Consider the following 15218-nt stretch of genomic DNA (forward strand, 5'->3'; position numbering starts at 1 on the left):
AGTGATAAAGTTCAGTCCTGTATTTCATATGAATTTATACACATTGTCTTAGGGCCAATCTAAAATGTATATCAAGATCTTTATCATTGTGTGAGACTTTATGTTGGGACCGAAACTCCACATTCCACATATCATTCCAATGAATCAAACAGAAACACACATTCAGTTGACTCAGTAAGCCTGGTTCAAAATCAATCATAAATTATTAGTGTTAGGAATCGGTTCCAATTTTACTATCGATAATCAGTTCCGCTCAAGTAACTGATTATCGATAGTTCAATCTTTTTTTTTAAATTACTACCGTATTATATCATGTATAGGACGCTAGCATAGATAGGACGCAGGCAAAAAAATAGTTGAAAAAACGGGTAAAAACCCTTAATATATAAGATAGGACGCAGCGAAAAAATGTCAAAATCGGAGCCGAAAAATTGAGGTTGGTAAAGTATTTATAACATATATTGAAGTAAAAAAAATGTATATAAGGCATATTTCGATAACTGTCTTGTGTATTTCGATAATTATCGTCGTATTTCAGTAATTTAGTGTACACAACAATGATATAAGTCTTGACATTTTGAGAACATTCACGCATATTATAAGACTTATACAAATGCTGTAATAGTCCTGAAACGCCTTCTGACTGACAGTCAACCGTTGCAATAGTTCCACATGCCTTTTGAATGACAGTCAACCGTTGCAATAGTTCCGACATGCGTTCTGAATGACAGTCAACCGTTGCAACCGTTGCAAAACTGTGTATTGTCAAAACTGATGATTGTTTTGATAAGGCTTGTCGCTGCGCGGATTAAAGCATGTCAGGCATAATTAATGCGTGTCGGTAATTATCCTTGCCAGCGGAAGGCACGACGGGTAAAGTGCGAACAAACAACCATACGGTATTAACATCTCAATAGTTCGTTCTTATGGATGTTTTTCTAATGACAGACAGCGGGTGTTTTTCACACCTTCGCACATTTGAAAAAGATTTGATAGTGACAATAATGCTACTTTGCGTTATGCACATTCTTTTATTATTTTTTAAAAACAGTAAGATACAACAAAATGTTTTGTAAAATATCGAAACATTAAAATCATGAACAACGATTAATTGATATTTACCTCCTTTCCCGATTTTCCGTTGCCGTTATAACTCAAACCAGTTAAAGTGCTGACTCACATCGAGTTTTTGTGAGTAGCGTCCCTTTTGTAAAAAAGTAAACACCCATGTTTGTTTTCAATTTATTTCTCAATAAATCATTTTAAAGTAAACATTTCTGCGTGTGTTAACTTGCGTGATTTTACCTATGTCAGTTGTTCTCTTCGGTGACGCAGTACAGATACTTACTTTTACCGCGTTCTTCCCCGGTCCGATATTTTCGACCTGAAATGGACTTGGAAAAAAACAGATGCAATTCTAAGCATAGAAAGGACGCAGGCCCTTTTTAAGACAAGAATTGGAGGTAAAAAAGTGCGTCCTATGCATGATATAATACGGTAGATAGTACCTGAATTACAGTTTTATTCATGTACAGTATTAAACTCTTAATTATTATATGCCTATACGTTATGTCTATGATTGATGTTATTAAGTGTTGTTGTATAAAAATGAGTTCACTTTCTTGCTCATTCACAGTGACTTTCACCAGCCATATTGTTTAAGATAACGTTTGAACTCTTAATAATATTTCTTTATATTTTTCGATGATCGATTATAACTAAATACAATCGATTGTTGCTGATTTCAGGACCAACCAATCGATTTTCGATTATCATTGGAACATCACTATAAAGTATAATATGTAAGTGTTCTTTTACCCAGAAATATATATATATAAATATATATGTAAGGTAGGGTGTTCTTATAAATATAACTACAGAAATTAAACCAGAAATTTAGTAAAACAAATTATTTTTTTTGCCATCTTTTCAATGAACGTATCATACAATACATAATTTTCAAATCAATATATCTAAAGCTACGTTCTAACAGATTGACCATTTTGTCAACATGGAATGAGCCAATTTTTGCATAAATGTCTGGGAACCAGTGATATATTAGATTGCTGACAAAAGATTAGTTTGTAGTTTTTCATATTTATGTTTGAGAATTTATGTTTTATGGTTAAAAGTGTTACTAAACTTGAAGAATATATGAAATTTTAGGCAGTTTCCCAAATGATAGATATCTTTTCTGAGTTACCTCAATCCATTCATGAATTGAAGGCATTGATACCACAAACATGATAGACAAATATTAATTGACAAAAACTGTCAATCTGTGAGAGTGCAGCTTTAAATACTAATATGCCATGCATTTCGAAAATAGAAGTGTTATCCTTCAGTTTAAGCAAAGTTTATATGTTTTTGCAAGTAAAACTTTCCATTAAAATTGTGTCACTCAATAAATATTAAACAAAGCTTCTTTACATTATATATTTTGCAATACAATCATTCATGGCTAAAACTGTCAGATGTGTTTATACATATTAATTAATACTGCATAAGGTATTCTAAGAATAAATGCAGTTACTTTGACAATTATTTAATTTATGGTTACCAGGTTATACATTCCTGGACAATTTTCACAAAACTGTGAACAAAGATCCCAAGATAACAAGGGCTCATCTACTAGTCAAGGACGACCAGCCTCCATTTTTTCACATGCATTCATCAGTTACTTCGCAGACAAACATTTCACAAAAATGGTAATTATGGAATTGTTTTAATTATGGAATTGTTTTTATATATCCTAAAATCAATAGGTCGACATGGACAACCTACCTTTAAATGTTCATGGTCAAATGTCATACCATTTGCAAATATTTTGATAGGCACTGCAAAAAGTAACTATGATGACTATGTCCTTAAATATGACCTTATGCTTCCAAAATCTTATACATCTGATGGTCAAAGACAACATGTTTACCTACAAAGTTTCATGACTCAGTGTCATAAAACCTCCAGCAAAGACACAGACATATTTTTTTATACAAATAAGATGATTGTGACCTTTGACCTACTGAACCAAAAAGGCAAAATAATTCACCACAATAGATTCAGTCATTACCTTTAACAGTTAGTGAGATATTGTGCAGACAAAGTTTAAAAACACCATTTGCCAGACTTTGATCTTCATCATATTGACCCCAAAAACAACAGAGGTCAACCTGAGGTCATGTACAACACACCAATAAAGTTTAATGGCCTGAGGTATATTTGTTGTCCATTAGTGGACATGTTATCAAAACACACAATGCCTGACCTTGACTTATTTTTATCTACTGATCCCTTTTTGATGGTAAAGTTGTTGTCTATCAATTGCATCAACAAGTTTTCAAAACACTACTGACCTTAACCTACTGACCCTTTAATGAATTTGAGTCATTGAGAGCATTCCTACCATTATTGGAGATCAAACCACTCTCAAGATATTGTGCATATGAACGACTTGCAGTGGCAGAGAAGTAGATTCTGGTCTCCAGAGAGGTAGACTTAAGGATCCAGCAAGGTAGATTTGGAGTCCAGAGTGGTAGATTTGTGGTCCAGAGAGGTAGATTTGGGATCCAGAGTGGTAGATTTGGGGTCCAGAGAGGTAGATTTGGGATCCAGAGTGGTAGATTTGGGTTTCAGAGTGGTAGATTTGGGTTCCAGAGTGGTAGATTTGGGTTTCAGAGTGGTAGATTTGGGTTTCAGAGTGGTAGATTTGGGATCCAGAGTGGTAGATTTGGGTTTCAGAGTGGTAGATTTGGGTTCCAGAGAGGTAGATTTGGGATCCAGAGTGGTAGATTTGGGATCCAGAGTGGTAGATTTGGGTTTCAGAGTGGTATATTTGGGGTCCAGAAGTCCAGAGTGATAGATCTGTGGTCTAAAGTGGTAGAATTTGGGCCCAAATTGCTAGAATTTGGGTTCCAGAGAGGTAAATTTGGGATCCAGAGTGGTACATTTGGGGTCTAGAAGTCCAGAGTGGTAGATCTGTGGTCCAGAGTGGTAGATTTGGGTTCCAGAGTGATAGATTTAGAGTCCAGAATGGAAGATTTGGGTTCCATTGTATATTTGGAGTCCAGAGTGGTAGATTTGGAGACAAGAGTGGTAGATTTTGGGTCCAGAGTGGTAGATTTGGGGTCCAGAGTGGTAGATCTGTGGTCCAGAGTGGTAGATTTGGGTTCCAGAGTGGTAGATTTAGAGTCCAGAATGGAAGATTTGGGTTCCTTTGTATATTTGGAGTCCAAAGTGGTAGATTTGGAGTCCAGAGTGGTAGATTTTGGGTCCAGAGTGGTAGATTTGGGTTCCAGAGTGGTAGATTTGGAGTCCAGAGTGGTAGATCTATGGTACAGAGTGGTAGATCTGTGGTACAGAGTGGAAGATTTGGGTTCCAGCGTGGTAGATTTGGAGTCCAGACTGTGGTAGATTTGGAGTCCAGAGTGGTAGATTTGGAGTCCAGAGTGGTAGATTTGGGGTCCACAGTGGTAGATTTGGGGTCTAAAAGTCCAGAGTGGTAGATCTGTGTTCCAGAGTGGTAGATTTGGGGTCCAAAGTGGAATTATGGTATGGGCTGATTCTACAATTCCTTTACTTTAAATTTCTTTTCTGTGCATATTATAGTATAAATATAAATAATATATAATGTTCACACTTAATGTTATTTTAATCTCAACTGTAGTCATTTGAGATACTTAATGATGAATATTTTCTATATTTTAAGTTCATAAGTGAAACCACATAAATAATTAATGGTATGCAAATGGTAAGATTATACAATTTACCAGCAGGCCTTCATGTACATATTAAGGAAACTAGAGATGTCATAGGAACATGACAAATGCGTTGTTGGACAGCTAGGCATTATAATTTGGGCCTGAATGGACAGAAAGGCTGTATGTAACACATTTTCAAGATGACCTACCCTACCTTCCCATTAAGTTCGTAAATTTAGATCTGTGACATTTTTAAAACGCAAATAATGTACATGAAAATTAACAGTCACTGCAAAATTGAGTGGCTATTAACTGTCTCTGGCCCTAAGTGTTCTTCAGTTATTGATCGGAAAAATATTTTCAGCTCAGGGTCACCACAACTTTGACCTTTGCCAAAGGGACCTCAAAATCAATAGAGTTCATCAATTCAAAGAATGTCCGATAAAATGTAAAAAGAACAAAGAAATGTATAGTTGGTTGCATGTGTCAAAATCACTGCATTTTTCTGCAGTTTTGACACCAAATTTGTATAAATGCACTTCAAATAAATTATTTAATAATTAACCATAAAAACGTCTATTTACAAACAGGATTTTTGAAAAAATCTTGCTTCACCTTCTACGACTGTTTCGCTTTTGTCAAATTTTGCAAAAATGATATCTTCCATAGTTAATGACTAGTGCCAGATCAAGGCAAAAGAAACAAGATTAAATTATTGGATAAGTGTGTGACAGTTTCACAAGCCAATAAAGGCAACATCATAAATCCAGTATATTTCCGGTGGTAGCGAAGGGTCACTTCCTCTTCTTCTCTTGAAGAAAATATTTTTTCTCTCAATATCCAGGACCAATTTTGAACTAAATTTTTGTGCATATAATTTATTACATTATTTTCTTGAGTATGATAGATGCAAAATCACATTTCAGCTATTTTCGGTAAATTTATTAGATTTTCTGTGTGAACCGGAAGTAGGTCAGGAAACTTCCGTCATTTTTCTTTTTCCCATGATGCAATATGGAAATGTAAACATCCTGAAACCCTTTTTTTTTCAACTTTTAAGTAAGTAAAATGCTTTTTAAACACAATATTGTTTTTGGTTTCATAGCAGTTTCTTTGCTAGTATATAAATTGATATCTTTACCAGAGTCTCACCATTTTTGTAAGGACAATGCCCCTGTTCTTCTTCGAAGCAGCCCGCCGTCTCTCCCCACCCAGTTCATCACTAGCATGAAGCTCTACATGGGAAACATCAAAGGCCCAGTATGTAGGAACAAGCTGGTTCTACTGTACCTTTGCTTCCTACTTCTTGCGGAGTCCTATGCACCTGAGCCTAATCCAGGACCAAGACCCCCCAAGTTTCCGTGTACGGTGTGCGGCAAGGCCTGCAAATGGACAACACCCTGCATTTGTTGTGATACTTGCGATTGCTGGTACCATCAGGCATGTATGGGAATGAATGACCAGGTATTTAACGCCTTAGCAAACTACAGTTGGGAATGTGTTCAGTGTGGCATACCAAACTTTTCAACAGGAATATTTGATAGTACAATATTTGATACAAGCAACAGTTATGAGAACCTTTCCAATGTAACAACTACTGACAGTGAGATGAGCTTTTCCTGCCCAAACGCCACATCTTCACCTCATAAACGTGTTAACTCTACTTCTTACCAAGCACCAGATCAGCGTAACGACCTACCTATGAGAATCTTGTTATTGAATTGTCAGTCTATTAAGAGCCCAGGGAAGACTGGACAACTAAAGAACATGATCACAGCATCACAGGCAGATATCATCATAGGCACAGAGTCATGGCTTGATGAAAGCATCTGTTCGGCTGAAGTCTTTCCACCCAACTTCACTCCATATAGACGTGATCGCTCTACCGGCTCACAAGGTGGCGGAGTGTTCATCCTAGTATCAAACAAGTATACAAGTGACAGTCCCGTGGAACTCACTGATGAATCCAATATCGAGATGGTATGGTGTAGGCTGAAGGTCATAGGATCGCGACACTTGTACATAGGGGCTTTCTACAAACCACCTTCAACGTCTGACCCCGAGTATTTAGAATGCCTAGCCAACACACTTAGTAGAATTCCTAGCAACGCCCACCTTTGGCTAGGAGGCGATTTCAACCTTGCTGATATTAACTGGAAACATGAATGTCCCACCGCTTATGTTTCTAATGCAAAACAGTGTCAACAGCTTATTGATATAACCAAAGATGCCTATCTTGAGCAAGTAGTGGATTCTCCAACCCGCATTACTGCATATTCAAGCAACATCCTTGACTTGTTCTTCACCAACAACAAATCACTTATCAACAAGTGCGAGATCCTACCCGGTATTGGTGACCATGAAGCAGTCTTCATTGAATCCAGCCTCAGACCAATGGAAGCTAAGAAGTGTCCTAGAAAAGTCCACCTATACAAACATGCAGACTACAACAGCATTAAAGAACATTTGGATTCCAACTATAATCAATTCATTAATGAGACGAGTGACTATTCTGCTGATAAAACCTGGACTACTTTTGAAATGGCTCTGAAATCACTTATAGAAAATTTATTCCATCTAAAGTGATAAAAGGTGACAAACTGAAGAAGCCATGGATAGATAAGAACATTCGCCCAAAACATAGGAAACTAAAATGTTTATACTCAAAACAAAAAGCAAGTGGAAAGGCTAAAGACCGCCGGAAATATGAAAAGGCTAAAAGCACCACGCAGAAACTAGAACGCCAAGCTTATTGGAAACATGTCGAAGACCTAATAGAGGGTGATGATGACGAACTAGACCAACCACCCAAGAAAAAGAAAAAGTTTTGGGCCTATATTAAAGCTCTTCGTAAGGATAGCTGCGGCATTGCACCCTTGAAGGACAAAGGGAAACTACACAATGAGCCGATAGACAAAGCAAACATTCTGAATCAACAGTACCGGTCTGTCTTTACCCAAGAAAACAACTCAAATACACCAACACCCGATGGAGATCCATACCCATCCATGAATGACATAGAAGTAACACCAGAAGGAGTACTAGCTTTGTTAAAGAAACTTAACCCCAACAAGGCCACAGGTCCAGATATGATACCATCCAGAATCCTTAAAGAATTAGCCGACCAGTGTGCACCATACCTCAGCACAATCTTCAATAAGTGCCTACAGTCTGGGGAGGTCCCATCCATCTGGAAAACTGCCAACGTTTCTGCCATTTTCAAGAAAGGTCAACGTTTTAAGGCCAGTAATTACAGACCAGTGTCCCTAACCTGCATATGCTGCAAACTTCTTGAGCACATAGTTGTAAGCAACGTTATGAAGCACTTCGACAGTCACGATATCCTCACAGATAGCCAACATGGCTTCAGACGTAAGCGTAGCTGTGAAACCCAACTTGTAACACTGGTTGATGAACTCATATCTTCTATGAGTAAAGGAAAACAGTTTGACCTCGCCGTACTCGACTTCTCCAAAGCGTTCGACAAGGTGCCACACAGACGACTCTTGGCTAAACTAGACCACTACGGTATTCGAGGAACTACTCTGCCTTGGATTAGATCGTTTCTGTCAAACAGATCCCAGAGGGTAATTGTTGATGGCGCTACGTCCGAGCCAGCACCCGTAGTCAGCGGAGTCCCACAGGGAAGCGTACTCGGGCCCATATTATTTCTGGCGTTTATCAACGATCTGCCACTTCAGGTTTCATCCAGCACGAGACTGTTCGCCGATGACTGTGTGGTTTACAGACAGATAGACAACCAATCAGACTGCAACCAACTACAAACTGATCTACACAACCTAGCTAAATGGGAAGAAAAGTGGGGGATGTCCTTCCATCCGGAAAAGTGTAGCATCTTGCGGGTTCACAGGAAGAGATCTCCAACTGTACACGATTACAAACTTAAGGGCCATACATTAGAAACAGAAGACTGTACAAAATACCTTGGTTTGAACATCTGTACCAACCTCTCCTGGGACACTCACATCAGTAAGATCGCTAAGAAGGGCAATTCAACCTTGGGATTTCTTCGACGCAATCTACGTATCTCAAGTGAAGAAACGAAAGCCCGCGCCTACAACGCTCTAGTGCGCCCACAACTTGAGTATTGCTCAACAGTCTGGAACCCCTACACCAAAACACACATTAGGAGGCTTGAAATGGTTCAGAGAAGAGCTGCAAGGTATGTGACAAAACGCTATCACAACACCAGTAGTGTAACATCCATGCTGGAAGATCTTGGATGGGAGACCTTAGAATCGCGTAGGACCAAGGCACAACTGACCATGATGTATAAGATCGTGAACAACCTGGTCGACATACAAGCTGATTCCTACCTCACTCCCTCCAACCGCTCCACAAGAACCTCTAACAACAGGAACTTTACACAGATATCGACTTCTACCTCTTACTACAAGTTCTCCTTCTTTCCACGGACCATCACAGAGTGGAACAAGCTACCATCAAGCATTGTTGAAGCCCCAGACTTGGTATCCTTCAAGCAGGGGCTGTCCACCGTCTTCTCTTAAGGGTTAGGGGTCAGTTACAAGTAGCTTTCGAGGATTCTTAAGGCTGTGCCGGCAGTGGCCACCATAACCGGATTGGCTTAGGTTAAGGAGGTGAAAACGTAACTGACAATAAGTACTTTAGACTTTTTCTTCTTTTATCTATCCGCTTACTCTAATCTTTCCTATCATTTCATTCTTTTTTCTTGACCCTATACCACCCGTCACATAAAAGTCAAGCGTGACTGAGATGACGTAACATATAGATGTAGATGTAGATAGATAAACGAATGGTGTTAATTTCAGCCCTTCACTAATATATGCACCAGATTATTGTAGTCCAAAGAATTGTACAGTCATAATTTTATGGCATTGTATCCAAAAATGCAATTTTAAGGGCATTTACCTATTGACCTAAATTATGCAAGAGATATGGGCCTTGCAACACATGGGCAAAATTGTCACTGGTAGCATATATATGTGACATAATGTCCAAAGCTTCATTGAGTAATGTCAAGTTACGAAAACAATGAAAAGAAAATCAAGCTGATGCCTTCAACAATATAATAGAACGGCAAAAACAATATCTTGTTTCTCTATTTGATTTTGTGAAAACAAACAGCTTAAAATAACTAAAAAGCTAAATAGGTAAAATACCTGATAATCACCTGGTTGCAACAGGTAAATCACATGTGCCCACAAGTGTTAATGAATAAGATTAAAGCAAGGGTAAGCAATGATAACACATCTGAAATCACTGCTAACAAAATTATCATGCAGTTATAAATATATTCACCTCAAATGTGGCGATCAGTTTCTATGACAATTGAAGAAACTGGGAAACTTTGTGAACTTTTTTTGTTTATCCCGGAAGTATCACAAAACTAGGCTACACACAACTATTAGTTAACAAAGTATCATATACTTAACAAAATATAAGAAATCACATAGTTCTAACGCATCAATTAAAATATATTATATATAAATATATTATATATAAGCACCAACATGTTTTTCGAAAGAAAATATCTTGTGTCACTGAACTTCTGGAATGTACTAAACCAAGGCCAGACGCTACTGTATAGATAATAAGATATATATAATGTGTATATGTATAGATAATAAACAAGATATTGACATTATTGTACTCCATATCATTTTAAATATTTTCCTATTATTTTCTATGTTATGATTATATATGAACTGTATATTCATGTATTATATGTTATAATGTTTTAAATATGCTCTCCATTGTTAGAGGAATAAAAGAATCTATCTATCTATCTATCTCAGTCAATGCAGTTTCTGGGACTGCTCCCCCCCCCCCCCCCCCCCCCCCCCCTTTATATTTATCAACGGATGTCTCTCACGCATAAACTGTCAATTGGTAATATCACATTTGGAGTATGCTTCGTCGGTATGGGCTCCCAAATATAAGGACGGCCAAACACATGTAGGAATAAAATAGCAAAAAGAGCTCCAAGAACCTATAAGATACGTCGAAATGAATAAGTCTGAATTAGGACTCAAAATTCTAAATTATAGAAGACAACGGTCGGATCTGATTTAAGTTTACAAATGTATCCATCAAATACATTATATCTCGATTGCATTTGATACTAGGGATGATGATACAAGAAGAGGACACACTAACACACTCTTAAACAGCAGGTTTAAAACATCATTAAGACAATAATTATAGGTGTTCAACAATAGGTTGTTGACTCATGAAACGGCTTTCAAGAATCTGTAGTAGAGGCATCCGTTCTAAATCTTTTTAAATTGCGTCTAAATTAACTTTGGGTGCGCCATATTGTTATGATGTGAAGTGTATACTCCGGGATGAATACATATAAAGAAATGTGTAATACATTAAAGTGACACTCGTATTTAAAACCAATGTAAACACTAGTATAACAAACAAAAAATAAGTGATAAACCTTTAACTACTTGCTAAAAATGCATTTATGGAAAATGTTTATTATGTAACAAGATTTTAACCGTGTATTTAGTAGCTAAAAACGCACAAATACCAAATCACTGTTGGGTCCTAAAAGATTTACAGTGTTCAACTATCGTCTCATGAGGTAGAAATACTGTGTTTTCTGTATCTTTTTTTCATATTAAACACAGCATCCTTCATAAAGAACCATTGTTTTCGATATTTATTCACCCATTACTGTAAATTAAAACAATTGTATTAATTGTGATACATCTTATTTGGGACGGAAAGAGGGCATCTTTAAGTTTTTAGTGTATTAAATACAAAGACAGTGAAACGATTCTCAGAATATCAGTGCTGTGAAGTGAAATTATGAGGTCGGTTTCAAGCGTATATATATATATATCATATATATACGTGTGCGCGCGTGTCACGGTGTACCTGTATGTGTGTGCGCGCGTTAGTGCGCGTGTATGTTTGTGCATGCGCGTACGTACGCGTGCATACATGCGTGCGTGCGTGCGTGCGTGCGTGAGTGCGTGCGTGCGTCCGTGCGTGCGAGCGCGCGTGCGTGTGCTTGCCATCCAATGCCTCCTGGTCTGTCCCTGCCCTGCTTGTATGTCTGCTTGCCTAGCTGCCTGTCAGCTAATCTGACGTTTTTTGTTCGTTTGTCTGTCTGGTTGCCTGAAACATTGACGGTATACGTATCAAAGTGGGCAGGAGCATGCAAAATACCCAACATCATCTTTAAATAGTTTGGACTAATGAAACCGTGATTTGTAATGCCGAGCTCGTAACCTGAATGAATTAATTTGAGGCGGCCCAAAATCAAACATAATACACCCTTATGAGTTTCATCCGGTTCCTTGGGTATTCGATTAACCTTCACGTATGTATGTCGTGAATAAGTGGCACCCTTGCCGGTCGCGCTGTGTGAGTGCCCCGATATACCATCGTAAAGTACGCACTACATAGCTAGCAAAAAGGGCAATTTGATGTTTATTGCACAACAATTGCATTTTCTCTACCTCCCCTCAGATACATTATGATACATGTCTGAAATTACAATGTTTAAAATTGCCGTAAGTCTTATCTGTTGGATACAATATTTAGACAGGATGTCACAAAATTTTTGTTCTTCTGTTTATGTTTTATTATTTCACCATACCTGCGCCCCCCTCCTCCCAAAATGATTTGGTTAGGATAACATTTTAAAAAACAGGTATGGTAAGTAGGTTTTTTTTTAATAATATACTTTATGTAAGGACATTATTGTCAACATTAGATAATGGTATTAAAGTATAAGCTTCTGTATAAAGCTTAAAAGGTTCATACTAATGTAACGGTCCGCTCTGGGCGGATGTGCGTTCATAATATTCCGTATAAAACGGAAGTACGTTCGTAGTACTTACGTATGTTAACTTGGTAATATGCAAATTAGCAAAGCCCGGGATCTGTGAGAATAGAGAAGTAAGTGTATATAAAGACCAGTGGAACGTATGAGCATGCTTTTCCCTGAAGGGATCTGGTGGTGTTTTTTCATTGGCGTCGCACATACAGCGGATCGTTACACTACATATTAAAACTCACGCAAACACACACTTTTATATTACCAGCTGACTATTAAAACAGTAGGTAGGGTCGGGAAACCCGAACCGATTGTATTTTAGGCCCTGTATGTTGGAGTTTAGTGCTGTCATAGCTATTGCACATGCATATCATGAACAGAGCACTTTGGATATCATCAGATTATTCTAATAAAAAATACTATATTACATTTATTTTAAAGACCGTGTATGATAATGGTATTTCCATCGTTACTTACAACATTGCAGATTTTAAGATAGCATGTTAATATCATTCTGAATGGCACATTAACAGCATTTCCTGGGAAATATATTCCCAATTCTATTAACTAAAATGCGATGTCCGTATACAGTGTTTTGAAACTACTCAAGTAAAATAATACAAATGCATTTGATTGATTATAAAGTGTCATTCCGAAACATTGGAGGTGTTTGTAATGAAGGTTGTGTTGGTGCCATTTTTAAGTATTTGTTCTAAAACTGCTGTATTTCAATAATGAAAGGGTCAGAACAGACATGCGTTGAAACCATGCACATGTAATATATTTAACAACCAAGACTGGCGGGAAATATCTTCATCATGCAGGGCTTCAACATCGGCAGTGCGATAATGACGCTCCAAGAAAAGGAAGGTTTCAGATAAAACATCATATTGTAACGGTCCGCTGTATGCGGCGGATGTGGGTTCATAATAATGCAACGGTCCGCTGTAGGCGGCAGATGCGCATTCATAGTGTAACGGTCCGCTGTAAGCGGTGGATAAGTGTAACGGTCCGCTGTAGGCGGCGGATGTGCGTTCATAGTATAACAAATTAGCAAAGCCTGGGTTCTGTGTGGATTGAGAATTTACTGTATACAAAGACCAGCGGACCCTTTCAGCGTCGAGCATGCTTTTCTCTGAAAGGATCTGTTGGTGTTTGTTTGACGTCGCACGTTACAATATTATGTCAGGTTTAAAAGGAAGCGATGTATACCTTTCAAAAATTCATCTAGCTTTGCCATTCTTAAGAACCCATTAAAACAGCGGAAACTGTGTTTGTGAAACATGTAAATATAATGACAACAATGTGGGACAGAAAACTATTGCCATGATGCCAAACAATTTAACTTTAGTGTGACAAAAGTACGTTACTAAATGATTTCTCAAAACTACGAACTTAAAACCAAACGTCTCACTCAGCAAATAGTTTAATACAAATCGTGCCCTTAAAGTTACAATTATGTCAATGGACGTTGACTTTTACTGATTTTGTTGACCCCTGCAATGTCCCTGACGTACAATTCTATGTTACGAACGTCTCGGGTCAGAAAATTGCCGAGCATTGTTAGCATGGTTAAGGTTTGAATAGTGATTGGCTGACAAGTGTTTTCGTAGCGGTGATCTTGCAGAAATTGCAGAATGTATTGAACAGAAACCGCGATGTCATTATAAAGGCGTAGTCATTAACCGCGGCCGAACATGCAAATCAGTTTGAAGAGAAAAAGTCAAAATGTAGGACGCTTTTTCGAAAACTCAATGGCTTCTTATACATTAGTACTTCTGGCAGAAGCTCTTAGCTGTCTTTACAGCTGCTCTCTCACAAATGGGCCGTTTTAACAACTTTTTTGTCTATAATTGATCGAGCCAATTTGCGTCAATGTCTAACAACCAGTGAAATAAGACTGCTGACTAAGAAACCGATCGCAGTTTTTCATACCTACATTTGAAAATTGATGTCTTTTGCCGAAAAACGCATTATTCTTATTCCGTTAGTAACGCTTATCGCCACAAAACTTCAATATATTTTTTTTTAAATATAAAAACCAGTGCGATCTGGTATTTTGTCACCAGTGGCTTATCACTGGTGTCCATAATACGTACGCAAAGATTGGTTTATTCCTATACGAACATTTTTGTCAAAAAGGTCAATCTGGGAGAGTCACGGACCAAAAAACGATTGGTTTAAAGGTCCGTGATGAGAGTGCAGCTTTAAAATCAAACAAAAATAAATTTAAATTAACCAATAGTTGAATCATTCGGAACTCCTCGGCCATTTTTTTTCAAAAACAACCTCGGGTGTATGCCGGTACATCAGTTGAAGTAGTTCGTATTTGTTTGAATTATATCGTTAATTAAATTTAGTGTCTTAGAGTTGTATTTATTGATCTAAGTTTAAATTGATTACCAGTGAAGTGTATTATTGCAAACATAAATAAGATTCCCGAGAGTTAAGACATAAAGTTTAACTGCTAAATAAAATTACTACGCGATCTACTTGCAGCGGACTTAAACGTACCTCTTTTTTGAGTATGTAAACCGTCCAAATACATCCGAGGTTGTTTTTGAAAAAAGGAGTTCCGAATGTTGAAAAATAAACTAGTATAATGTAACCGTACAGTAAATTAAGTGTTATGTAGCCGTACAAGAGGAATATATTAATATTAGTGTAAAAATGCATTATTTTATTTTTATGCGTAACATGTGTTTTTTAATAATTAATATGACTCA

General features: G+C 37.5%; 3 protein-coding genes across 5 annotated transcripts in view; 2 read left to right on the plus strand and 1 right to left on the minus strand.

Annotated features, from left to right (window-relative positions):
- LOC128223944 (breast cancer anti-estrogen resistance protein 3 homolog) overlaps window positions 1-10075 on the minus strand; it is a 32364-nt gene extending 22289 nt beyond the window's left edge. Inside the window, exons 1-2 of one of the 3 annotated variants that reach the window (XM_052933453.1) lie at window positions 9999-10071; window positions 5988-6079 (exon numbers count right to left, since the gene is read on the minus strand). The gene's annotated coding sequence lies outside the window, so the exon portion shown is untranslated. Of the gene's footprint in view, window positions 1-5849; window positions 5870-5987; window positions 6080-9998 lie in introns of those variants that run through there. The other 2 variants (XM_052933452.1, XM_052933456.1) reach the window with 2 other exon arrangements.
- Window positions 5925-8430, plus strand: LOC128223557 (uncharacterized). The gene is made up of 3 exons (XM_052932834.1): window positions 5925-7044; window positions 7281-8225; window positions 8399-8430. Exons 1-3 carry the CDS (start codon window positions 5925-5927, stop codon window positions 8428-8430), a joined length of 2097 nt encoding a protein of 698 aa, XP_052788794.1.
- On the plus strand, window positions 8138-9356 carry LOC128223945 (uncharacterized). The gene has a single exon (XM_052933457.1). The coding sequence runs from the start codon at window positions 8525-8527 to the stop codon at window positions 9224-9226; it is 702 nt and encodes a 233-aa protein (XP_052789417.1). The 5' UTR covers window positions 8138-8524; the 3' UTR covers window positions 9227-9356.
- Window positions 10076-15218: the final 5143 nt, after the last annotated feature.

The sequence above is a fragment of the Mya arenaria genome, chromosome 17 (genome assembly GCF_026914265.1).
Source record: "Mya arenaria isolate MELC-2E11 chromosome 17, ASM2691426v1".
Lineage (NCBI taxonomy): Eukaryota > Metazoa > Mollusca > Bivalvia > Myida > Myidae > Mya > Mya arenaria.